Raw genomic sequence first — 25,307 nt, forward strand, 5'->3', positions numbered from 1 at the left:
AATCTCCTCTCAAGAGTGGCTTTTGTGTTCAAGGGGGAAACACTGTATATCGCGCACAGAGACTTTTTAAGGGGGAGGGTGTGTGATGAGTTGAGCCAGAGCGGAGTCTCTGTGCTGAAAAACTGTGAGGTGTTTTCCTCAAAGGGACGTTTACTTTGCAGGAAGGAAACTACATTTCCCAGGTGCCCTGGTAGTCAGCCTCAGGAAGGGTTGGGGGCAGGGAAACACAAGGGTGGTTTCTTCCTAGGGAGGGGCACTCTATCGGGACATAAAGAGAGTAGCCCTCCAAAGAGAAAAGAGGGAGGAGAGCTGGAGGGAAGGCAAGTAAGATCCAAAGCCTGAGGCTGGGGGGATGGTGCCCAGGCAGACCTTTTCCACTAAAAGCTAAGTCAGCTCTAACAGGGTTCCTTCACTTTTAATGTCTATGTAACAAGTGGTATGCATAAGTATCTTCAGCAGTGCCTTGAGGGTTAATTAGAGGGATTAGCTCCAGTGGCGTTGAAGAAGCTGAGGTAGGAAGGCTTATGTAAATGTGTGGAATGCTTATTGTGGGGTTTAGAATGAAGTATGAGTTAAAAAGGAAGAATATAAAATGGTTTTAGGACTGCACAAGCCAGGGGAGCTTGTGGCAGGGAAAAGAGTTGTTTTACTAAATTAAGGCAGCTGGAGGAAAGGAGGTAATGAGGACCTGGCAGCTAGCCTAAGGAGACGTTCCTGCAGTGGGGGAGGTGTCAGTACTATGTTATACTTGGGGGAAGTAGAATGTACTGGGGGAAAAACCTACTTTGCCCACATGTTGTGCAGGGGAACGTATACTAGAAACTCAGAGTGAGAAGCTTCATGTTTTGGGGATTAGTGAATCGGGGCTTAAAGGGTGTCAAACCCGCAAGCTCCCAGTTACTGCTTGGTAATGCAGGTCTGGTAATACTGTTTATGTTGAGTGTTTTTCCTTTCTGTGGAGTTTGGTTTAATTAATAAACTTCCATACATAAGAAGCTTCTGCCTGAATGTAATATGTTATGTTAAAGGGCTGCCAGGGAGGTGACCCTTACTCTAGTGGAGAATGAGGGAAGTTTGGTCTCAGGGGCCTAGTTGTAAGAGGGCCTTCCCTTACAAGTGGTGCTGACCCATAGCCTCCTTGCCGTATGGTTATCCTCTACTCCTGTCTCCCGGGAGAAGCCTCAGGAAGGGATCTGCTATAAAGGACTTTGTGGAAGCAGTCCTTGATAATTAGCCCCGAGCCCGAAGTCACCGCTGAGGACCTGCCACCAGGGGCACCATCATTGCCACACTTGCCAATGTTTATGCTTTATCCTATTTTCTTCTGTTGGATCCTTCTTCCAATTTTTGAATGAAGATCTTTTGGCTAAAATAGCTTCTTTCACCTCCCCTTTTAACCATGCCGGTAATCGTTTTGCCTTCTTTCCACCTTTCTTAATGTGTGGAATACATCTGGACTGTGCTTCTAGAATGGTATTTTTTTTTTAACAATGACCACACCTCTTGGACAGTTTTTACTTTTGTAGCTGCTCCTTTCAGTTTTTTTCTAACAATTTTACTCATTTTATCAAAGTTTCCCTTTTGAAAGTTTAGCACAAGAGCCTTGGATTTGCACCCTGTTCCTCTTCCAGTCATTAAATCAAATTTGATCATATTATGATCACTATTGCTAAGCGGCCCCACCACCGTTACCTCTCTCACCAAGTCCTGTGCTCCACTGAGAATTAGTTCTAAAATTGCTCCCTCTCTCGTCGGTTTCTGAACCAATTGCTCCCTAAAGCTATCATTTATTCCATCCAGGAACATTATCTCTCTAGCGTGTCCCGATGATAGATTTACCCAATCAATATTGGGGTAATTGAAGTCTCCCATTATTACCGCACTACCAATTTGGTTAGCTTCCCTAATTTCTCTTAGCATTTCACTGTCCGTCTCACCATCTTGACCAGGTGGACGGTAGTATACCCCTATCACTATAGTTTTCCCCGACACACAAGGGATTTCTACCCATAAAGATTCAATTTTGTATTTAGTCTCATGCAGGATGTTTATCCTGTTGGACTCTATACCATCCCGGACATAAAGTGCCACACCTCCTCCCGAGTGCTCCTCTCTGTCATTGCGATATAATTTGTACCCCGGTATAGCACTGTCCCATTGGTTATCCTCTTTCCACCATGTCTCTGAGATGCCAATTAAGTCTATGTCATCATTCACTGCTCTACATTCTAATTCTCCCATCTTACTTCTTAGACTTCTGGCATTAGCATACAAACATTTCAAAGTTTGTTTTTTGTTTGTATTTTCATTCTGCTTTTTAATTGATAGGGATAAGTTAGAATTTTTTTAGCTCAGGTGATTTTTTGTTACAGGCACTTGGACTACTTTTCTAATTATTGGAACCTCACTGTCGGGATGCCCTAATTCTAATGCATCATTAGTATCCTTTAAAGATACCTCTCTCCGAACCATGTGCTGCTGAGCGACTGTCGGCTTTCCCCTTTGTTCTAGTTTAAAAGCTGCTATCTCCTTTTTAAAGGTTAGTGCCAGCAGTCTGGTTCCACCCTGGTTAAGGTGGAGCCCATCCCTTCGGAAGAGACTCCCCCTTCCCCAAAAGGTTCCCCAGTTCCTAACAAAACTGAATCCCTCTTCCTTGCACCATCGTCTCATCCCCGCATTGAGACTCCCGAGCTCTGCCTGCCTCTGCTGACCTGCGCATGGAACAGGGAGCATTTCAGAGAATGCTACCCTGGAGGTTCTGGATTTAAGCTTTCTACCTAAGAGCCTAAATTTGGCTTCCATAACCTCCCTCCCACATTTTCCTATGTCGTTGGTGCCTACATGTACCACGACAGCCGGCTCCTCCCCAGCACTGTCTTCAGCACCAGAGCATTGCCGCTGCTTCCATGCCTCTATCTAAGCCTGCCTCTGAGTCGGCAGTACTCCGATTCAACAGCAGCAGCAGCAACTTAACTTTACAAAACTAATTTGGCACGTGTGCTCAAGGCTCTGAAGCAGCCCCACCTCTCCCTTGGGTTTCCATACTAACAGGAAGCCTGTTTAGGAGAGAGTGAGGTATTGCAGGGCCTTGAGTGCATAACAGGGGCTGGAGTCCCTGCGCTGAATTTCCTTTATAAAAAATAGTTGAGTTGCTACTGCTACAGCAGAATGCTGCCATGGCTCAGAGGTAAGGGCAAAGTCCAGAGAGGAGAGGAAATGGATAAGATCAATCTGAGGTCCCTTGTGCTCGCTCCACTTCATTACCGCCCATATTTCTGATGTCTTCAGGGGGAAGGAAGAGAGGAATGGAAGTCTACCTCTCTTCCTAGCCTATGGGCATCCAAAATATAAACCTGGCCCTGAAGAACCCAGTGCAAGATCAATAAATACAATAGAAATATTTTTAAACCATAAGAAGAAAATTCAACATTTATGTAGGATAATTCTAACTTTGGACTAGATACATTGTCATGGCACAAATTAATTACGCCTGCTAAGTACCAGTTTAACAGATTAAATAAACAGATTGCTGTTTCTTTTATTCATGAAAATGTTTTAGTCATTTAATCTGATACCATACAGATTCATACTAAACACTAAGTATTAATAAAACTGGCTACTGTAAATCTGTATTATCCAGAGAATAAGAAATTCAGGACAGCTTACTTCATGATGTATTTGGCTCTGTCTATTGTCTGAGCTTTAACTTTCATTAGCAGTGGGTGGCTGTTATACGTTTCATTCTTCCACTGGCCATAAAGATGATACCTTAAACAAAATACATATAGTATCAAGAATAAAGAAAATCTGAACAGATTATGTAAAGAAAAACATGGAACAATGAATTCAATCTTTACCTGAAATGGTAAGAACACGTTTTGAACATTCCCCAGAGTTCTTCTGACATGCATGCATTGCACTCCATTAGAGAAAGAGATGGAAGCAACACCTGGTCCGTAATACTGAGCAAACTGCTAAATAAGATGTCCTATAATTAAAAGGAAAGAGCATTAAAACCTACTGTGTACCCTAATATTGAATTGTACAGCATTTCAAAATGTTTTCATTACAAAGCTATCTAGCAAGAATAAAACACGTACCTATAATGGTTATGCATTAAATCCTTGCCTTCAGAAGTAAAAAAGTTTGTGAACCCCAAGAATGAGAACTGCAAACTCTTGCCATGATACCCTTGGTTTAACTGAAACCAATCTTTTCTTACGCAATAAAAAAAAGTATCAAACAATTCCATGTTTGAGACACAATAATATGCAAAGAAGGAAAATAAGACTAACTCACATATCACAGTGTGTATGAAATAATGAATGAACTCCTTAGGACAGTTGGCTAATTAGAAATAGGAACTTAAATAATTGCACAACAAGTAAACGACCCAGAGCAAATCTGCACATCCGAGCTTGGGTGTCCTGTTAATATCTAAAGGTCAAAAAGGTTTTGAGTTTGGTCTGCACCATAAAGTGAAGATCAAAGTGGGAACTCATTCCACACTCAAAAGAAATTACAGAGGACTTATGAAAAGGTGAAATTTGGTCTTAGCTGTTAATTTTCTTTCCTTGAGTCCTGCTATAACAGTCCAGACTAGTGGGATATCTCTGCCTGCTAGCATGGAGACAGAGGACATGCCCTTTTTTCAGTGGCACCATCACTTGGTATATAGGCTGGTGCTGCATTGGCACTAGTCAGTATTCTTATGTCAAAGCAATGGCAAGTATCAACTCCCTTGTCCATTTGTCCTTTCCAAAAGACAACTCCACTCAGCAGGGACTGCAAGCACACAAGATGGCAATGTTACAATAGTAAGGTCATAATACTGAAATTTTTTCAGGATCTGTCCCAGATTACAATTAGAAAAAGAAGAGAGTTTAAAGACTTGGTAGCCATCCTGCATAAGAAGAACTTCAAATGTAGGTGGCTATTCCTGTTGGGGCTCAGCTTTACAATTAACTGTTACTTCTTGTGTGAAAACAATAGGGATGTGAATCATTTTTTGACGATTTAAAAAAATCGTCAGATATTTTTTAAATCGTCAAAAATCGTTAGAGTCGCAATACAATAGAAATTCCCCCGATTTATCGTGAAAAATCGTAAATCGGGGGGAGGGAGGGAAAAACCGGCACACCAAAACAACCCCTAAACCCACCCCGACCCTTTAAAATGAATCCCCCACCCTCCCGAACCCCCCCAAAATGTTTTAAATTACCTGGTGGTCCAGTGGGGGGGTCCTGGCGCGATCTCCCGCTCTCGGGCCATCTGCGCCATTTTGGCTGCCACTAAAAAAATGGCACCAATGGCCCGATAAAAAAAAACCCCACCCGACCCTTTAAATTGACCCCCCTTAGCCTCCTTCACCCTCCTGACCCCCCCCCCAAAACCTTTTAAAATTACCTGGTGGTCCAGTGGGGGCACGGGGAGCAATTGCCCACTCTCGGGCAATCGGCTGCCACTAATAAAATCGGTGCCATCCAGTGCTCCTACCATGTGACAGGGGCCGGCCAATGGCACGGATTCCCTGTCACATGGTAAGGGCAAAGGGCCATCGGCACCATTTTTATTAACGCAGCCGATGGCCCGAGAGTGGGAGATCACTCCCCGTGCCCCCACTGGACCACCAGGTAATTTTAAAGCGGTTTTTGGGGGTTCGGGAGGGTGGGGGAGGGGGGTTTTTGTTATCGGTTCGGGCGGAGCCGATAACAAAAAAAAAAAATCGAGCCGGGCGATCAAAATTTTAAGATTTGGAACCGGAACCGATCAGATTCCGGTTCCGATTCACATCTCTATAAAACAATGGCTGAGGCAGCTAAAATCTTGTAGGTGGCTAGAAAGGAGACCCCACGTGAAAAATCTAAAGCCCGTGAGATGCAAACATCTTGTTCTAGTGATATGCCTCCCAAATGGTAAAGGGTTAACAACAAAAGCAGGCATCTGAAGCAACAGTCTGGGGGCTTTGTGGCTTCCTCCAAGGATTCAGCTTTACTTATTACTGAACAGTGATTGTTTATCACTTACGGATCAGTGGTTCTCTCATCAGGACTTGGAAGACAGCTACAGCTGAAGGATAATAGTTTGATCTATATGCTTGTTGTGTGGGGGAGGGGATGGAACTGTTGAAATGTGTTAAATGTATGATGGCCGGGGCAGGGGAGTAACCAGGGTTGTGATGTTGTAATTCCAAGGGAGAGGATACACCACAAGGTGGTGTGGTGGAAAGTCATGAATGAAAGGGAGGAGGTGGGGAGTGGGGATGGGAGGTGGAGGAGAATTGATGGGATTAGGATGGAGGGAGCTGGGTCAAGTATGTGGATGACAGCTTATGGGGTAAAATATGGGAATAATAGCATGGAACTTCAGGGGTGTTTGAAGGTTTTCTTTTAGAGAGATCATGGTTAATTTTAATTTAGATGGAAAGCTTGAACATTGTTACTATAAAACACTAAGGGATTGAATTCCCCATTTAAAAGGCATCTATTATTTCAGAAAGCAGTTGGTTTGAACGCTGTTATTTTTGCCAGGAAACACATCTTTGCAGACAAAATCAGCACCTTCTTAAATGTGCATTTTTCCCACAGCAATATTTGGCGTCGGAGTCTATTAAACAAATACAGTAGGGTAGAAATTTTATTCTTGAAAACTTTAGTTCTAGATATGCAGGGGACCATTTTAGATAAGGAGGTCAATTATGTAGGCGTGAAGTGAAGGTAATATTTGAAAGAGAACAATATACTTTAACAATAATGCCCCCAATGGTACACAGAGCCCTTTTTTTGATAATATATCTATGAGGAGAGTGGATATCATTGCAGACAGATTTTAATATTACTCAATATCCTTATTTAGACATTTCTAGCAGGGGGGCACATGGGTTCAGGGGAGAATAGACTGGCTCTCAAATCTTTAATGGGAAACAGGGGCTTGGTGGATATATGGCTCATCTTTCGTATTCCAGAATTGACTTTTTTGTTAGATAGGATCTTGTGGAGAGGGTATTTGATATAGACACTGGCAATATAACTTGGTCAGACCATGCTCCAGTGTGGCTGCTCATTAATACCATTAGAGGGGCAAATTTTGGAGGCTCAATGATAGTCTGTTAAAGGCAAAAACATTTCTTGCACAGTTGATGAAAGAGATTCAGGAATTCCTTGATAAGAATAAAACAGGGGAAGAGTTCCAGTGTGATGGCCTGAAGGCTGTGGTGAGAAGCAAAGAATATCTAGGGCTGCCTAAAAGACAGAGACAGCTAAGTTGACATTGATGTAGAAGATAGCTAAATTAGAATTAAGGCACAAAAGACCAATGGAGCCACAAATTTTGGCTTATTTGGAGGTTATGTGACACAAGTTGCAAGCCTTGGATTTTGATAAGATATCCTTCCAGATGGATCTCATCAAGCTGGAATTTTTTTAATTTGGGGACAAAGTGAGTCGCTTGTTGGCGCAGAAGTTTAAAGAAAAATTCACTCAAAATCATATAACTAAAATTAACAGGGATGGTTCATTTGTATAATACACAGAGTGTATAGGCTGTGGATTTAATGAGTTTTATATGGATTTGTATGCAGCTGATGAGACTATCATGGAGTCTGAGATAAATACTTATTTAGCAGATATACCTTTACCTTTTTTATTGGAGAGTGCCATAAAGCATTGGGAAGGGAAATAAATGTGGGGGAAGTGATGCTGGTTATAAAAGATTTGACGCTGGGAAAGGCTCCAGGCCTGGATGGCTTTACTGCCATAAGAACAAGCCATACTGGGTCAGATCAAGGGTCCATCAAGCACAGCATCCTGTTTCCAACAGTGGTCAATCCAGGCCATAAGAACCTGGCAAGCACCCAAAAACTAAGTCTATCCCATGCTACTGTTGCTAGTACTAGCAGTGGCTATTTTCTAAGTCAACTTAAATAATAGCAGGTAATGGACTTCTCCTCCAAGAACTTATCCAATCCTTTTTTAAACACAGCTACACTAACTGCACTAACCACATCCTCTGGCAACAAAATTCCAGAGTTTAACTGCGCATTGAGTAAAAAAGATCTTTTTCACAATTAGTTTTAAATGTGCCACATGCTACCTTCATGGAGTGCCCCCTAGTCCCTTATATTATCCAAAAGAGTAAATAACCGATTCACATTTACCGGTTCTAGACGTCTCATGATTTTAAACTCCTTTATCATAACACACCCCCCCCCCCCCCCCCCCCGCCAATCTGTTCTCCAAGTTTAACAGTCCTAACCTCTTTAGTCTGTCCTCATAGGGGAGCTGTTCCATCCCCTTTATCATTTTGGTCGCCCTTCTCTGTACCCTCTCCATCGCAAGTATATCTTTTTTGAGATGTGGTGACCAGAACTGTACACAGTATTCAAGGTGCGGTCTTCACCATGGCGCGATACAGAGGCATTATGACATTTTCTGTTTTATTCACCATTCCCTTTCTAATAATTCCCAACATTGTTTGCTTTTTTGTCTGCCGCAGCACACTGAACTGACAATTTCCATGTGTTATCCACAATTTATTTATTTATTTTATGTATTTAAACATTTTTATATACCGGCATTAGTTGTGGACATCATGCCGGTTTACATCAAAACTGGTAAAGTATGGAAGTTACATTTTAACAGGGAATTAGAAACTGGGAGGAGGGTAAATAATTAAATAGGATAGACGAGAAATAACAGTAACATTAACATTAACATGGTTCCTCGGTCTGAACGAGGAGAGAGGATAACAACATATGGTTCCTCAGTATGAGGAAGATGGAACAGACGCAATGTGGTCTATTTTTTATTGGAGGAGGTGTGAGTTTTTATTCTGGGTAGGCATGTTTGAACAACCATGTTTTCAATTTCTTTTTGAAGTTGTTCATACATGGTTCAAGGCGTAGGTCAGGCGGCAGTGTGTTCCAGTGAGTGGGACCTGCTATGGAAAGAGCACGGTCACGTGTAGAGGTGAGATGGGCTGCTTTAAGGGAGGGCACAACTAGGGTGCCTTTATTGGTCGTTCTAGTCGGTCGATTGGACTGGGTGGTTGTGAAGGGTAGGTCTAGCCAGTTGGAGTTGTGGGTGTAAATTTCTTTATGCATTATGGTCAGTGTTTTGTAGATAATACGAGAGGCTATGGGGAGCCAGTGTAGGTCTCTGAGTATAGGGGTGATGTGGTCGTATTTACAAGAGTTTGCAATGAGTCTCGCTGTGGCATGTTGTAACATTTGTAGAGGTTTGATGGAAGAGTAAGGGAGTCCTAGAAGAAGAGCATTACAGTAGTCTAGTTTGGATGATATGGTGGCCTGTATGACTGTACGAAAGTCTTGGGTGTGAAAAAGGGGTCTGAGTTTTTTAAGTACGTTGAGTTTGAAAAAACAGGCTTTGAGAATGGAGTTTATGTAGTTCTTCATGCTTAGTTGGTGGTCAAGGAGAACTCCAAGGTCTCTCACGGCTGGTTGTGTTGAGAGGAGGTGGAGTTTGGAGGTACCAGATGGCGGAGGTGCAGGGGCAGCGTGAGGTGAGATGAGTAGAAGTTCAGTTTTGTTCGTGTTGAGGGCGAGGTGTAGGTTGGTGAGCAGGGAGTTGATGGCTGTAAGGCATTTCTCCCAATGTTCTAGTGCGTCAGACACCTAGATCTCTTTCTTGGGTGGTAGCTCCTAATATGGAACCTAACATTGTGTAACTATAGCTTGGGTTATTTTTCCCTATATGCATCACCTTGCACTTATCCACATTAAATTTAATTTGCCATTTGGATGCCCAATTTTCCAGTCTCACAAGGTCTTCCTGCAATTTAACACAATCTGCTTGTGATTTAACTACTCTGAATCATTTTGTATCATCTGCAAATTTGATTACCTCACTCGTCATATTCCTTTCCAGATCATTTATAAATATATTCAAAAGTACGGATCCCAGTACAGATCCCTGAGGCACTCCAATGCCCACTCCCCTCCACTGAGAAAATTGTCCATTTAATCCTACTCGCTGTTTCCTGTCTTTTAGCCAGTTTGTAATCCACAAAAGGTCATCACCACCTATCCCATGACTTTTTACTTTTCCTAGAAGCCTCTCATGAGGAACTTTGTCAAATGCCTTCTGACAATCCAATTACACTACACCTACCGGTTCACCTATATCTACATGTTTATTAACTCCTTCAAAAAAGTGAAGCAGATTTGTAAGCAAGTCTTGCCTTGGGTAAAGCCATGCTGACTTTGTTCCATTAAACCATATCTTTCTATATGCTCTGTGATTTTGATATTTAGAACACTTTCCACTATTTTTCCTGGCACTGAAGTCAGGCTAACTGGTCTATAGTTTCCTGGATCGCACCTGGAGCCCTTTTTAAATATTGGGGTTACATTAGCCACCCTCCAGTCTTCAGGTACAAAGGAAAATTATTCCTCACCTGCTAATTTTCGTTCCTGTAGTACCATGGATCAGTCCAGATGGTAGGTTATGTCCCCCGTCCAGCAGATGGAGTCAGACAAAAAACTCGAGGAGGGGGAGGTCCTATATAACCTCCCTGCCCCTGCCTCAGACCTCAGTAACTAGCCTAGCAAAGCAAAGAGGAGAAAGAGGCGGAGGGATCAATCATCCGATCATCCGTAATATAGAGGCAGAGCCCAAATAGATAGGGGGTCCCCGCAGCAATGCCCCCCCCCCCCCCCCCCGGAAGGGTTTGCCAACAGGACCGGGGAACCCTGAACAGCCCTGAATCCCCTGGAGGACCACCGGAGGATCCGAGAGTTCAGACGAGCAGAGGCGGCCCCCCAAACAGCCCCCCACTTCGGCGTACAGGGCGGGTCGTCTGGACTGATCCATGGTACTACAGGAATGAAAATTAGCAGGTGAGGAATAATTTTCCTTTCCCTGTACGTACCAGGATCAATCCAGACGGTGGGATGTACCAAAGCTTCCCTCCTATGGGTGGGCCGAAGACAGCCCTGCTCGAATGACACTATCCCCGAAGGAACCCTGGGAAGGGGCCCGAAGATCCAGACGGTAGTGCTTCAGGAACGTGTGGGGCGACTTCCAGGTGGCTGCCCTACAGATCTCCTGCAGGGAAACAGATGTACCCTCTGCCCAGGAAATAGCCTGTGAACGGAGGGAGTGTGCCTTGACACCAATGGCGGAAGTCGACCGGCTCCAATATAGGCAGACGCGATTGCTCCCTTCAGCCAACACGCTATGGTGGCCTTGGAAGCCATGCGCCCCCTCCTAGGACCCGACCAGAGGACAAACAAATGATCCGAGAGCCGAAAGTCATTGGTGGTTGCCAGGTATTGCATCAGACAGCGTCGGACATCGAGCTTGCGAAGGTCTCTAGAGTCGGAAGAGGAAAACGAAGGTAGCTCGACCGTCTGGTCAAGATGAAAAGCCGAGACTACCTTAGGTAAGTAGGAGGGCACCATGCGTAAGGAGACACCCCCCCCCCCCACCCTCTGTAAAGCGCAAGTATGGCTCCCGGCATGACAATGCTTGGAGCTCTGAGATGCGGCGCGCCGAGCTGATTGCTACCAGAAAAATAGTCTTGAAGGTGAGGTCCTTGAGGGTGGCCCCTCGGAGGGTCTCGAAGGGTGGGCCCCGAGGGCCCGGAGGACCAGGTTGAGGTTCCAGGACGGACAAGGGGGCCTAGATGGCGGTTTTGCCTGCCGCGCCCCCTTGAGAAATCGTATAATATCCGGATGGGAGGAAAACCTCGAATCATCCCCATCGTGTAGTAGAGCCACTAAGGCCGCCACCTGCACCCTGATAGAGTTATACGCAAGCCCCAGTTCCAGACCGCCCTGAAGGAATGAGAGTATCTGCGCCACCGAGGCGCGTGTCAGTTGGATGGAGAGGGAATTGCACCAGTTCTCAAAAACTTTCCACACCCTTACATACGTAACTGAGGTGGACATCTTGCGAGCCCGCAAGAGGGTCGAAATAACCGGCTCCGGGTAACCTCGACGACTCAGCTTACGCCTCTCAAAAGCCAAGCCGCAAGACAGAAGCGATCTGCCTCCTCGAAAAATATGGGGCCCTGCCGAAGAAGACACGGGAGATGCCCGAGGCGTACGGACCCTTCACCACCAGATTGAGGAGGTCCCCAAACCACGGGCGCCTGCGCCACTCCGGCGCCACCAGAATTACCGGGCCCTGATGCGACTCAATCCTCCGGATCACCTTTCCCACTAGGGGCCATGGAGGGAAAACGTACAAGAGAACCCGGCTGGACCATGGGAGGACCAGAGCGTCGACTCCTTCCGCGCCGTGGTCCCTTCTCCGGCTGAAGCAGGAGGGCACCTTCGCATTTGCCGCTGTGGCCATGAGATCCATGTGAGGAGTCCCCCAGTGGTTTACAATCAGAGTCATTGCTTCCTCGGAGAGTTCCCACTCTCCTGGGTCGAGGCGCTGTCGGCTGAGAAAGTCTGCCTGTACGTTGTCCCCGCCTGCAATGTGCGAGGCCGTCAGGCGGAGCAAGTGGGTCTCCGCCCACTGCATTAACTTGCCTGCCTCCCATGCGACATGTCGGCTCCTCGTACCCCCTGGCGGTTGATGTAGGATACCGTGGTCGCGTTGTCCGAGAGTATCCGGAGCGCCCGATGGTGAACCAGATGAAGGAAACCCTGCAGGGCTAAACGGACCGCTCTGGTCTCCAAGCGGTTGATGGGCCACTGCACCTGAGCCGCCGACCAACGGCCTTCTATGGAGCTGGATCCACACACCGCCCCCCAGCCCGACAGGCTGGCATCTGTGGTAACTACTATCCACTCCGGTACCTCCAGCGAAACACCCCGAGCCAGGTGGTGAGGAGCCAACCACCAGCTGAGGCTGAGGCGAGCCGGCGCCGGGATTGGGAGTACTGCCTGGAAGTCCCGGGACGCCGGGTTCTACCGGGACAACAGAGACCACTGGAGGGGCCGGAGGTGCGCAAAGGCCCACGGGACCAGGTCGATCGTGGAAGCCATGGTTCCCAGGACTTGCAAGTAATCCCCTGCCGAGGGTCCTGGGAGTGATGCGAAGCAACGAACCTGCCGTCGTAGTGCCTGGGCTCACTCTGGGTGAAGGAACGTCTTGCCCACCTTTGTGTCGAAGTGTGCGCCCAAAAAATCCAGCGACTGGGATGGCGTAAGGTTGCTCTTGCCAAAGTTGATTATCCACCCAAGGGCCCGCAAGCATTGTACTACCCGGTCCACCGCCCACAGGGCCTGGGGCAGTGATTTTGCTCGGATGAGCCAGTCGTCCAGATACGGGTGTACCAGGATCCCTTCCCTGCGAAGATCCGCTGCCACCACTACCATAACCTTGGTAAACACACGTGGAGCCGTCGCCAAGCCGAAGGGGAGGGCTCGGAACTGAAAATGCTGCCCCAGGACCTTGAAGCGAAGATAGCATTGGTAATCCCGATGAATCGGGATGTGGAGGTACGCTACCGTGAGGTCCAATGAGGCGAGGAATTCCCCCGGGTGGACCGCGGCCAGCACCGACCAGAGGGTTTCCATGCAGAAGTGCGGGACCCAGAGGGACTTGTTTACCGTCTTGAGGTCCAGTATGGGATGGAAGACGCCCTCCTTCTTTGGCACCACGAAGTAGATGGAGTAGTGACCTCTGCCCAGTTCGGAGGCGGGAACTGGAGTTATTGCCCCCAACGACCCAAGGCTGTCGAGTATTTGGCAGACAGCCCTTCTCTTGAGAAGGGACCCACAAGGAGAAAACAGGAACCTGTCCCTGGGTATTCGGGCAAATCCAACGCGTAGCCGTGCTTTAGAGTATCCAGGACCCACTGATCCGTTGCGATATGGAGCCACTCTTTGTAGAATAGAGCAATCCGGCCCCCTATCCGTGGGGTCGGATCGTGGGCCCGCCTGGCGTCATTGGGATGTCTTCGAGGAAGAACCCGAGCCTCGGCCCTCCCTGCCTGGCCTGCGCCCCCGAAAGGACCGGTTCCCAGTGCTGTGAGCGAAAGGACGGGCCCTGGGGAGGCTGCTGTTGCTGTCTCGCCGTATGTGCCCGGCGCTGGTTCCGGTATCTATTCCTTGCGGATGGCCCCAAGGGCCTCGAGGCACGAGGCCTATCCTCCAGTAGCTTATGTACCACATTCTCATTGAGGGACTTGATGATTTGGTCCAGGCCTTCTCCAAAGAGGAATTTGCCCTTAAAGGGAAGCGACCCTAGGCGAGCTTTAGATGAGGCATCTGCCGACCAACTGCGAAGCCACAGGAGACGACAGGCCGAAACTGCCACTACCATGGAGCGCGACAAGACCCGGAGGAGGTCGTATAAAGCGTCCGTCCCGTATGCCATCACCGCCTCAAGCCGATCCGTCTGCAGGGCCTCCGCGGGCGGCAGGGTCTAGGAGGTGAGGAGCTGCTGTACCCAACAAAGGCCCGCTTGCTGCGCCAGGGAGCTACAGATGGCCGCTCGAATTCCCAGCGCTGAGACCTCGAAGACTCTCTTGAGGTATACCTCCAGTTTTCTGTCCTGGAGATCCCTTAATGGGGTGCCACCCGTAACTGGGATCGTGGTACTCTTTGTGACAGCCAAGACGGCGGAATCCACGGCCGGTACTTTTAGCAGCTCGAGAAAGTCTTCCGGGAGGGGGTAGAGTTTCTCCATCGCCCTGCCGACCCGGAGCGAGGCCTCCGGTGTATCCCACTCCCGGGAAATCAACTGTAAGAAGGTGGGATGCGTTGGGAAAGCCTTCGAACGAGGCTTGAGCCCTGCCAGAAGCGGGTCTCCCCTTCTTTGACCCGGGGTCCTCTCCCACAGACTCCGGGGGGGGATCGATGTCCATCTCCTGTAAGATGTAGGGGATAAGGTCATCCAACTCCGATGCTTGAAAAATGCGGAGAACCCTTGGATCGTCACCCTCCACCTGGGACACCAGGGTGGGATCATCCCCCGCCAGGGAAGGTTCTCCCCCCTGGGTGGCCTAGTCCTCCATAACCCCCGGGGGGTCCCTGGGGGGGCCTAGCATCAGGGAGGATGGCTGGGTGCTGCCTTGTGGCTGGAGCTCCCCGAGGGAGGGGCCCGAGCGTGCCAGCTTGGGGGGAAAGGGACTCATGAACAAGGGAGGTGGGAAGTTCCTGCTCTGCAGGAAAGCCTGGTGCATCACAAATTCCGGCGAAAACGGGAGTAGGCCAGGCCAGGCCAGGCCAGGCCAGGCCCCCCCCCCCCCCCGAGGCTCCTCCATAACCGGCCTAGCCAAGACCGGGTCCCCAGGATTCTGCTCCGAAGTGCCAGCCTCCTCCTCCGAAAGCAAGATGGCCGCCGTCTCTGCACTCAGCGGGACCGGGGCCTGCCGCTTGCATGCCGCGCGGTCCTCCCCGCAGGCGTCTGCACCATCCCCCGGGAGCGAGCTGCCCTCCTCGGCCAGCCGGCAGCTAGTACAAAGCCCCTCCCGCGAGAGTTGGCTCCCCTGCCGACCGCAGGCGGAGCAAGGAGCTCTCGGCATCTCCCGGCAATGGGGTTCGGGGCTGCGGCAGAAAGAGAGGGCAGGAGAAAAAAAAAAAAAGACGCGGATCCAAGCCGCGCGTGTCCTCTGGGCCGGCCCTCGCGCTCACGGATCTAAGCCGTGAGCGCGAGGGCCCCCCACCGACCGGGAGCTGCCGCCGGGGAAAACACACCTCCCAGCGGCTGGCAGCCCCGGGGAATGGAACGTCGCGGGGCCGCTGGTCGGGAGCGAGGGAGCAAGTGAGAGGGGGGGAGGGGGGAGTGGCTAGCGCCACTAGCGTGCACCCCCAATGATCCGGCGCGGAAAACAAGCTGTAAAGAAAAAACAAAACAGGAAGACTTAGTTTTTGGGTACTTGCCAGGTTCTTATGGCCTGGATTGGCCACTGTTGGAAACAGGATGCTGGGCTTGATGGACCCTTGGTCTGACCCAGTATGGCATTTTCTTATGTTCTTATGTTCTTACCCCAGAAGCCAACAGCCAGGGGGAGAGAAACAATCTGAGAGAGGAAGGGAGAGAAAGGAAAAACCCCGGTCTGGCAGCAAGGAACCCTGCTCCTGCGACCTCTCCTTCAGCCTTAGTTCCCTTCTACTTCCTTTTTTTTTTTTTTTTTCTTTTTTCGATTGATCCCTCCAGAGAGCCTAGAAAACCTAAACTCAAGTGCTGGGGACAGAACGTCCCCTGCTCACATCTGCTGGAGTCAGACGATACTGAGGTCTGAGGCAGGGGCAGGGAGGTTATATAGGACCTCCCCCTCTTCGAGTTTTTTGTCTGACTCCATCTGCTGGACGGGGGACATAACCCACCGTCTGGACCGATCCTGGTACGTACAGGGAATGGATGATTTTAATGATAGGTTACAAATTTTTACTAATAGGTCTGAAATTTCATTTTTTAGTTCCTTCAAAATCCTGGGGTGTATACCATCTGGTCCAGGTAACTTACTACTCTTCAGTTTGTCAATCAGGCCTACCACATCTTCTAGGTTCACCATGATTTGGTTCAGTCCATCTGAATCATTACCTATGAAAACCTTCTCCGGAACAGGTATCTCCCCCAACATCCTCTTCAGTAAACAGCAAAGCAAAGAAATTGTTTAATCTTTCCGCAATGGCCTTATCTTCTCTAAGTGCCCCTTTAACTCCTCGATCATTTAACGGTCCAACTGACTCCCTCGCAGGCTTTCTGCTTTGGATATATTTTTTTAAAGTTTTTACTGTGAGTTTTTGTCTCTATGGCCAGCTTCTTTTCAAATTCTCTCTTAGCCTGTCTTATCAATATCTTACATTTAACTTGCCAACGTTTATGCTTTATCCTATTTTCTTCTGTTGGATCCTTCTTCCAATTTTTGAATAAAGATCTTTTGGCTAAAATAGCTTCTTTCACTTCCCCTTTTAACCATGCTGGTAACTGTTTTGCCTTCTTTCCACCTTTCTTAATGTGTGGAAATCATCTGGACTGTGCTTCTAGGATGTTTTTTGGTTTTGGTTTTTTTTTTAACAATGGCCATGCCTCTTGCACACTTTTTACTTTTGTAGCCGAAGCAGAAAGCCTATGAGGGAGTCAATTGGACCGTTAAGATGATCGAGGGGTTAAAGGGGCACTTAGAGAAGATAAGGCCATTGCGGAAAGATTAAATGATTTCTTTGCTTCAGTGTTTACTGAAGAGGATGTTGGGGAGGTACCCGTACCGGAGGTTTTCATGGGTAATGATTCAGATGGACTGAATCAAATCACGGTGAACCTAGAACATGCGGTAGACCTGATTGACAAACTGAAGAGTAGTAAATCACCTGGACCGGATGGTATACACCCCTGAGTTATGAAGGAACTAAAAAATGAAATTTCAGACCTATTAGTAAAAATTTGTAACCTATCATTAAAATCATCCATTGTACCTGAAGACTGGAGGATAGCAAATGTAACCCCAATATGGGGCGAGGTTCGCTCAACAGGTTTTGTAACCGGTTCCACAGTTTTGATCTCCTTGTGGGAGTCAGGCTGACTTTGTCTTCTTTGGTGTCGAATCGGACTCCTAGGTACTCTAGAGACTGTGAGGGCTGCAGACAACTTTTGTTTGTGTTGACCACCCATCCTAGGCTCTCCAGTAGAGTTTGACTCTGTTGGTTGCTTGGTGGCTTTCCTCTGGGGATTTCGCTCTGATCAGCCAATTGTCTAGGTAAGGATGTACGAGGATTCCTTCCTTCCTCAATGTTGCCGCCACCACCACGATGATCTTGGTGAACATCCGGGCTGCTGTGGCTAACCCGAAGGGTAGTGCCCGGAACTGGTAGTGACGGTCCAGGATTTTGAAGCGTACATAGCGCTGGTGTTCCTGATGAATTGGGATGTGTAGCTAGGCCTCCGAAAGATCCAGGGATGTGAGAAACTCTCCCGGTTGTATTGCCCTTATTACGGAGCATAGGGTTTCCATGCGGAAGCGGGGAATCCTCAGGTGGCGGTTGACTGACTTGAGGTCCAGGATGGGCCTGAACATCCCCTCTTTCTTGGGGGCGATAAAATAAATGGAATAATGCCCAGTATTTATTTCCTGTGGAGGCACTGGAGTTATGGCCTCGAGGGCCAGTAGTCTGGTTAGTGTAACTTCCACTGCTACCCTCTTGGCGAGGTCGTGGCAGGGGGACTCCACGAACTTCTCCGGAGGGGTTCGTAGAAAATCCAGATAGTATCCCCTCCTGAATGATGGCTAGGACCCACTTGTCCAAAGTTATCTCGACCCATCTGTGGTAGAATAGGGCTAGTCTGCCCCTATGGCTTCTTCCCTTGGACGGGTCGGCTGAATCTCATTGTGGGGTATGGCTGGGGCCTGTACCAGAGCTGGCTCCCCTCGTTGTGCTTGGTCCAAAAGGACTGGTTCCTGCCCGTAGGGCGGGGCGCTTGCTAGTTATTTCTGTATGGATTGAAGCGCTGTGAACTTCTGCCCCTGGAGGGCTGGGGGAAGGGTCGCTGGTTCCTCTTCGTCCTGTCCTCCGGTAGGCGCAACAATGGGGACCCGTCCCATTTGTTGGACAGTTTCTCTAGCTCGATGTCAAACAGCCGCGAAGCATCTGGGCCCAGAATAGCGAGCTCCCTCAGGCTGTGGGTGACCAGGTCAGGGAGCTCGTCCTTGGTGAAAAAGCGTCTCATGGTTCAGTGAGGCTCTGTCCCCGGGGGGAGTTCCCCCTCTTCTAGGGGCTCTGCTTCCTCTTCAGAGTTGTCCGTGTCCCCATAGGTGGGGCTCCTGGGCGGTGGAAACCTTTGTCTAGGCCCCGAGGGGCCCGGGGCATAAAGGTCCTCTGGCGGAGGATGTGGCTGGTCAGCCAGGGGTTCCGTTTGCATGTGAACAAAGGTGTGTAGCCCTTTGAAGAACTCCACCCATGAGATAGACGCTGGATTCAAGCTGAGGGGTGTTGGGTCCCTGGGAGTCCCCCCTTTTGTGGGGGTGTCCTGCTGGGATTTGCAAGGTCCGGGGTACCCAATGAGGAGCTATTACTTGGCCCTGAGTGCGACTGGCCCTGAGCTGGGTCTCCCAGGGCTTCCTCGCACTGAGCGCACAGGGCGTTGGCCTCCTCGCTTTGTGCGGCTCTGATATGGCATGCTGGGCAGAGACTTTGAGCCTTTATCTCCATTTCTGGTGGTGCCATGGTTGTCGGCGCGTAAACCCTTTCGCGCTCCGGCATGTCTAGATGTGCGTGTGGGTTGGGCGCGCAGTTGTGCATCCAAGTCGTGGATATGTGCATAGCCCGGTAAACCCTTACGCGCTCCGGCATGTCTAGATGTGCGTGTGGGTTGTGTGCGCAGTTGTGCATCCAAGTCGTGGATATGTGCATAGCCCGGTAGGCACGCAGCGCGCATATATCTTGTGCGCGCGGCCCTTGTGCATGTAATTTATGCGCACAAGGAATATGTGCGTGTAAGTTTATGCGCACATGTAATTTGTGCGCCTAAGTAAACTTGTGCACCCGGCTCGAAGCTACGAGCAGAGTGGCGAATAGGGCCAAGATGGCGACGGCGACCACGCGGGCAATATGGCAACTACCTCGGAGGGTCTCCACGTGGGTAGACCCTTGGATCTAACCGGGGCCTGGTCCTGCTAAGCCGGATCAACACGGCGGCACTGGTCCCGTTCGGCGACCTGTGCAACTCCTCGAACCTCGGAGACCGGAGTCGACGCTGAAGATTTCTACCTTACCTTGTCTTCGGCGCTTCCCGGTTTCGTTCTGGGCGGTCTCCTGCTACGGGGGAAGAGGGCAAATACCTTCACCGCCGCGCTCAAGGGGGCACCCGCTGCCTCTCAACCGCGCCCGGGATCGGTGCTAGGTCCTCGCCGTGATTCGGCCGCTGGACCGAGGCTCACCTCCGTGGGACCACGGAAATCACCTCGGGAAATCTCAACTGGGGGAGGGACCCGAGGGTATCACCGCAGGAGTGCGGGGCTCGTCTTCCGAGGTATGTTTCGTCTTCAAAATTTGGGTTTTCTTCTTGAATTGGTTCTAACACTGCGATAGCATGCAGGTAGTCCCTATCTGCTATGGAGACAGAAAATACTGCACGTCCTGCAGGGGTATATGTACTAGGGGTTGACGTCAGATTGAAATCTGATCCGTCTCCAATTGCTATCAGGAGTACACTATACCCATTGGTCCTGAGTCCATCTGCTACACACTAGGAAAAATGGAATTTTCAAGTCAACATTTATTTTAGCATCTAACTTTACATAAAATCTTGAAGATAAGTTCATTGGTACTTCTAGTCAATAAAAAAGGATATGGATTATATATTTACAAATATTAAAAGTTATTATTGAAAAATTACATGTAGAGCCAGAAAACAAATGGGCACCATGTCGCCCAGGAGTCTAAAATTCCACCAATGTTGGGGACCCAGCCCTGCCCAAGAAAAAACTGCTGTTGTCAATATCAAGAGCAGGGCCAAGGCTGAGAAATCACTGTCGCCAGGATGCAAGATGAAAATCGCTGCCATCGCCAGCAGATTCCCAAGACACCATGGCGATAGCAGAGAGGTGGAGAAGAGAACTGGAAGGCAGGGAGGTAAAGTCTCTGGGGGAAAGAGTAAGGGGGAAGACTGTGCCTTGAGAGAAGGAAAAAGGGAGAGAAAGTTTCTGAAAGGAGCTGAAGAAGCAGAAGGGGAATGTTGAATGAGAGAGCAAAGAAAAGGAAAAATACAGGAAAAACAGTAAATAAAAATAAAGACCAAGAAAGAAAAAAAAACAAGCAGAAAAATAAAACCAAAAATTATTCCCTGGTTCTTAAATCTTTTTTGCTGGCACCTAAGTTTTATAAATTTTTTTCCACCGCTGGTTTTATGTATGGAAAAATCATTCAGACCTTTTCAGGAGACACCACAATATGCTAGAACTATGACGCATAAATGTATTAGAAAACTCACCATTTTTTCTTTTTCATCTTGTTTGCTTCCATCAGACTGAAACTAAACCAAAATTTGATGTGTTAATTGTAAAAGTATACAAAATTATTATATGGTAAGAAGCAAAATCCAAGAGATCAAAGCAATATACTGGAACATGTGACAACAGGACAAAATTTAAACACGCATTTGTTTCTTCTACTACCAATAACAGCACAATATATATTTTTTTTGTTTATCGTATGCATTTCACCAAATAGACACACAACTCAGCCAAGAAATGCACTTTGGATTTTAAAACAAAATGAAATCCTGTGCACACAAGGGGGCCAATGTAATAACACCCATGCTAAAACAGTTACATTTTAGCATAGGTTTTGGTTAATGCACACAGTAAAAACCAGCAGTACCTCAGGATGCCATAAACTAATGGATGCAAATCAAGCAGGAGTTTAAAAAAAAAAAAAAAAGCACACTAAAAGAAAAAAGTGCTAAAATGTAAGCTACCTGAAAATCTGCACTAATACAGAAAAGTGCTTTAAAGACTGGAGAAAGAAGGTAGGTGCCTGAAGCTGGAAGAAGTGTAAGCAAAATGATCCTGTATGAAAGACTGCCACTGTGCATCTTGATATGAGCACAATCTCGCATGCAAGGCCAAACACTTTGGAACTCTGCAACTTAACTGAGGCAAAAAAAAAAAGGGTAATAAGGTACTCGCTCAAGAGAGAGCTTACATTTTCATTTCACTTGGCATGCCTTACCCAAATGGCTTTGCATGTGAAAATATGCCTAAACTGAGATCCAATCTTGCATTGTACCATAGTGCCAGCGCGTACTATTCAGCTCTAGGTGCATGCTACAGGGAGCTTACACTTCCAATTTTACATGCCGTGCAATGCCACAATGGGGCAAGCTGCTACAGCTGAACAGTGTACACTAGCACTATGTCACTGCTCACTGGGGTGGGAGATTTGGGGTGGGTGTGTACGCATGCACTCTCTTTCACCTTTTCCACTTTGTATCCCTCTCTCATCCCCTCCAGCGTGTGTGTGTGCAGGTGGGGGGTCAGTGTTCTAGGTGGAATGTATTGGGGTTTGAGGATGTGAGTGGTGCAAATGTGTATGCGGAGGGGTAAATGTCAGGATGTGTGTGTATAGGGGTAATTGAAATTGCTTCATCTGGCACAACAGTGGAGAAATTACTTACCTGATAATTTCGTTTTCCTTAGTATAGACAGATGGACTCAGGACCAATGGGTATAGTGTACTCCTGATAGCAGTTGGAAACTGATCCGATTTCAATCTGATGTCAGTCCTAGTACATATACCCCTGCAGGAAGTGCAGCTCTTCAGTATTCTCCTCGAAAAGCAATTGTGGATATATACATGACTGAATAACTTGAATAACTTGGATAAATTGATTAACTTTATAACTTGGTTAACGATTCATTTGAACTGGTTGAATTGGTTACAGCTGGAGACCACCAGTGCCTTCAACCGAGAAACGTCAACACCCGGTAGGATGGGTGTCCTAATAGGAGGGAAGCATGGCTTACCCATAAGTAACTCGCTCTCGGGGATGTCACCCGAGAATTCCATGAATGACGGCAGCCGTGAGTGGGATGCTGAGTCCATCTGTCTACACGAAGGAAAACGAAATTATCAGGTAAGTAATTTCCCCATTTCCTAGTGTGTAGCAGATGGACTCAGGACCAATGGGATGTATAAAAGCTACTCCAGAACCAGGTGGGAGGCTGCCCATGGCCCACTTAGTACTGCCCTTGCAAATGCTGTGTCCTCTCAAGCCTGGACATCCAGGCGGTAGAACCGAGAGAAGGTGTGGATGGAGGACCATGTCGCCCCCGACAGATCTCAGCGGGTAACAGCATCTTGGTTTCCGCCCAGGACACTGCCTGGGCTCTAGTGGAATGGGCCTTGTCTTGTAAAGGCGGCTACTTGCCTGCTTCTACGAGGCCGCTTCCCCTTGCTTCTTCACGCTGTGAAGGATGAATAGATGGTCCGTCTTTCGTATGGATTCCAACCTTTCCAGGTATCGGACTAGGAGTCTGCCAACTTTGAGGTGGCGCAGACTGCGAGACACTTCCGAATTCTTTATGCTCATCTGGCGACGGTAGCAAGATGGTCTGGTTGAGATGGAAGTGAGAGACCACTTTGGGGAGGAAGGACGGGACCAAACATAACTGGATAGTTCCCGGAGTGAGTCTGAGGAACAGCTCCCGGCAGGACAGTGCTTGTAGCTCGGAGATACGACAGGCCGAACAGACTGCCACCAGGAAGGCTGTTTTCAATGTTAATAGTCAGAGAGACACTCCATGAAGAGGCCTGAAGGAGGCTCCAGCTAAGAAATCTAGGACCAGGTTGAGGTTCCATAGAGGCACAGGCCACTTTAAAGGTGGTCGGATCTGCTTGACTCCTTTCAGGAAACCGGAAACATCCGGGTGAGAGGCGAGGCTGCCTCCCTCATTCTTGGTTCCGTAGCATGACAATGCGGCCATAAGAACATAAGAACATAAGAAATTGCCATGCTGGGTCAAACCAAGGGTCCATCAAGCCCAGCATCCTGTTTCCAACAGAGGCCAAACCAGGCCACAAGAACCTGGCAATTACCCAAACACCTAGAAGATCCCATGCTACTGATGCAATTAATAGCAGTGACTATTCCCTAAGTAAACTTGATTAATAGCAGTTAATGGACTTCTCTTCCAAGAACTTATCCAAACCTTTTTTGAACCCAGCTACACTAACTGCACTAACCACATCCTCTGGCAACAAATTCCAGAGATTTATTGTGCGTTGAGTGAAAAAGAATTTTCTCCGATTAGTCTTAAATGTGCTACTTGCTAACTTCATGGAATGCCCCCTAGTCCTTCTATTATTCGAAAGTGTAAATAACCGAGTCACATCTACTCGTTCAAGACCTCTCATGATCTTAAAGACCTCTATGATATCCCCCCTCAGCCGTCTCTTCTCCAAGCTGAACAGCCCTAACCTCTTCAGCCTTTCCTCATAGGGGAGCTGTTCCATCCCCTTTATCATTTTGGTTGCCCTTCTCTGTACCTTCTCCATTGCAACTATATCTTTTTTGAGATACGGCGACCAGAATTGTACACAGTATTCAAGGTGTGGTCTCACCATGGAGCGATATAGAGGCATTATGACATTTTCCGTTTTATTAACCATTCCCTTCCTAATAATTCCTAACATTTTATTTGCTTTTTTGACTGCTGCTGATGGAGTTGAGAGACAATCCCTTCTGTAGGCCGTTCTGCAGGAATTCCAAAATCACAGGAATTTTGACTGAGCGTGGAATGATGTCGCAGTCCTCACACCAGGCTTCGAATACTCTCCAAATCCTTATGTATGTTAGGGATGTGGAGAACTTGCGTGCTCGGAGTAGGGTGAATCCTCTCAATGGCCAGGCCGTAAGAGAGAATCGAGCTGGATGCTTGTGGAGGATCGGCCCTTGTTGGAGCACATCCCTGTGTGGTGGTAGCGGGCGAGGGCTCCCTGTCAGCAACCTTCACATGTCTGCATACCACGGTCTTCTTGGCCACTCCGGGGCCACTAGAAGTACTGGTCCCTTGTGGTGTTCTATCTTGTGGTTGATTGCGCCCAATAGGGGCCACGGTGGGAAGGCATATAATAGAGCTTCCTGTGGCCAAGTCTGTACCAGGGCATCGATTCCCTGGGACTGAGTTTCCCATCTGCAGCTGAAGAAGCTGAGCACTTGGGCGTTGGACCGGCTTGCCAGGAGGTCCATGGTTGGTGTTCCCCAACGGTTTACTATCAATTGGAATGCTGTGGTCGACAGTCTCCATTCTCCTGGGTCTAGACTTTCTCTGTGAGGTAATCTACAACGACGTTGTCTTTCCCGGCGATGTAGACGGCCGAGATCTCTTGAAGATTCGCTTCCACCCATGACATTAGGAGGTCTATTTCCAGAGACACCTGTTGGCTTCTGGTTCCTCCCTGACGATTGGTGTAGGCCACTGTTGTGGCATTGTCCGACATGACTCTGACTGATTTGTCTCGGAGCCTGCGACCGAACCGTAGGCAGGCTAGTCTGACTGCCCGGGCTTCTAAGCGATTGATGTTCCATCCAGACTCTTCTTTGTTCCATTGTCCCTGGGCGGTTAGCTCCTGGCAGTGTGCTCCCCATCCTCATAGGCTGGCGTCCGAAGTGTGCAGGAATCAGGTTGGTGAGGATAGCCTCACTCCCTGGCTCAGAAGGCCTTCTTGTAGCCACCATCGTAGTTGGGTCCGAACTTTGTCCGGGAGCTGAAGACGTACGGTGTAGTTCTGGGACAGCGGATTCCATCGTGATAGTAGTGAGTGCTGTAGAGGTCTCATCTGAGCTCTTGCCCATGGCACTACTTCCAGTGCGGATGCCATGAGGCCGAGAACTTGGAGGTAGTCCCATGCCATGGGACTAAGCTCACGCAACAGGGTTCGCAAC

At 48.3% G+C, this 25,307-nt stretch overlaps 1 protein-coding gene across 1 annotated transcript in view; it reads right to left on the bottom strand.

Annotated features, from left to right (window-relative positions):
* The window catches only part of THOC2 (THO complex 2), a 780,683-nt gene that overhangs the window by 399,184 nt on the left and 356,192 nt on the right, over positions 1–25,307 (bottom strand). Inside the window, exons 14-16 of the mRNA XM_029607862.1 lie at positions 20,853–20,894; positions 3,858–3,988; positions 3,667–3,768 (exon numbers count right to left, since the gene is read on the bottom strand). Coding sequence (XP_029463722.1) covers positions 3,667–3,768; positions 3,858–3,988; positions 20,853–20,894 — 275 coding nt within the window. The remainder of the gene's footprint in view (positions 1–3,666; positions 3,769–3,857; positions 3,989–20,852; positions 20,895–25,307) is intronic.

Source organism: Rhinatrema bivittatum, chromosome 6, assembly GCF_901001135.1.
Source record: "Rhinatrema bivittatum chromosome 6, aRhiBiv1.1, whole genome shotgun sequence".
Classification (NCBI taxonomy): Eukaryota; Metazoa; Chordata; class Amphibia; order Gymnophiona; family Rhinatrematidae; genus Rhinatrema; species Rhinatrema bivittatum.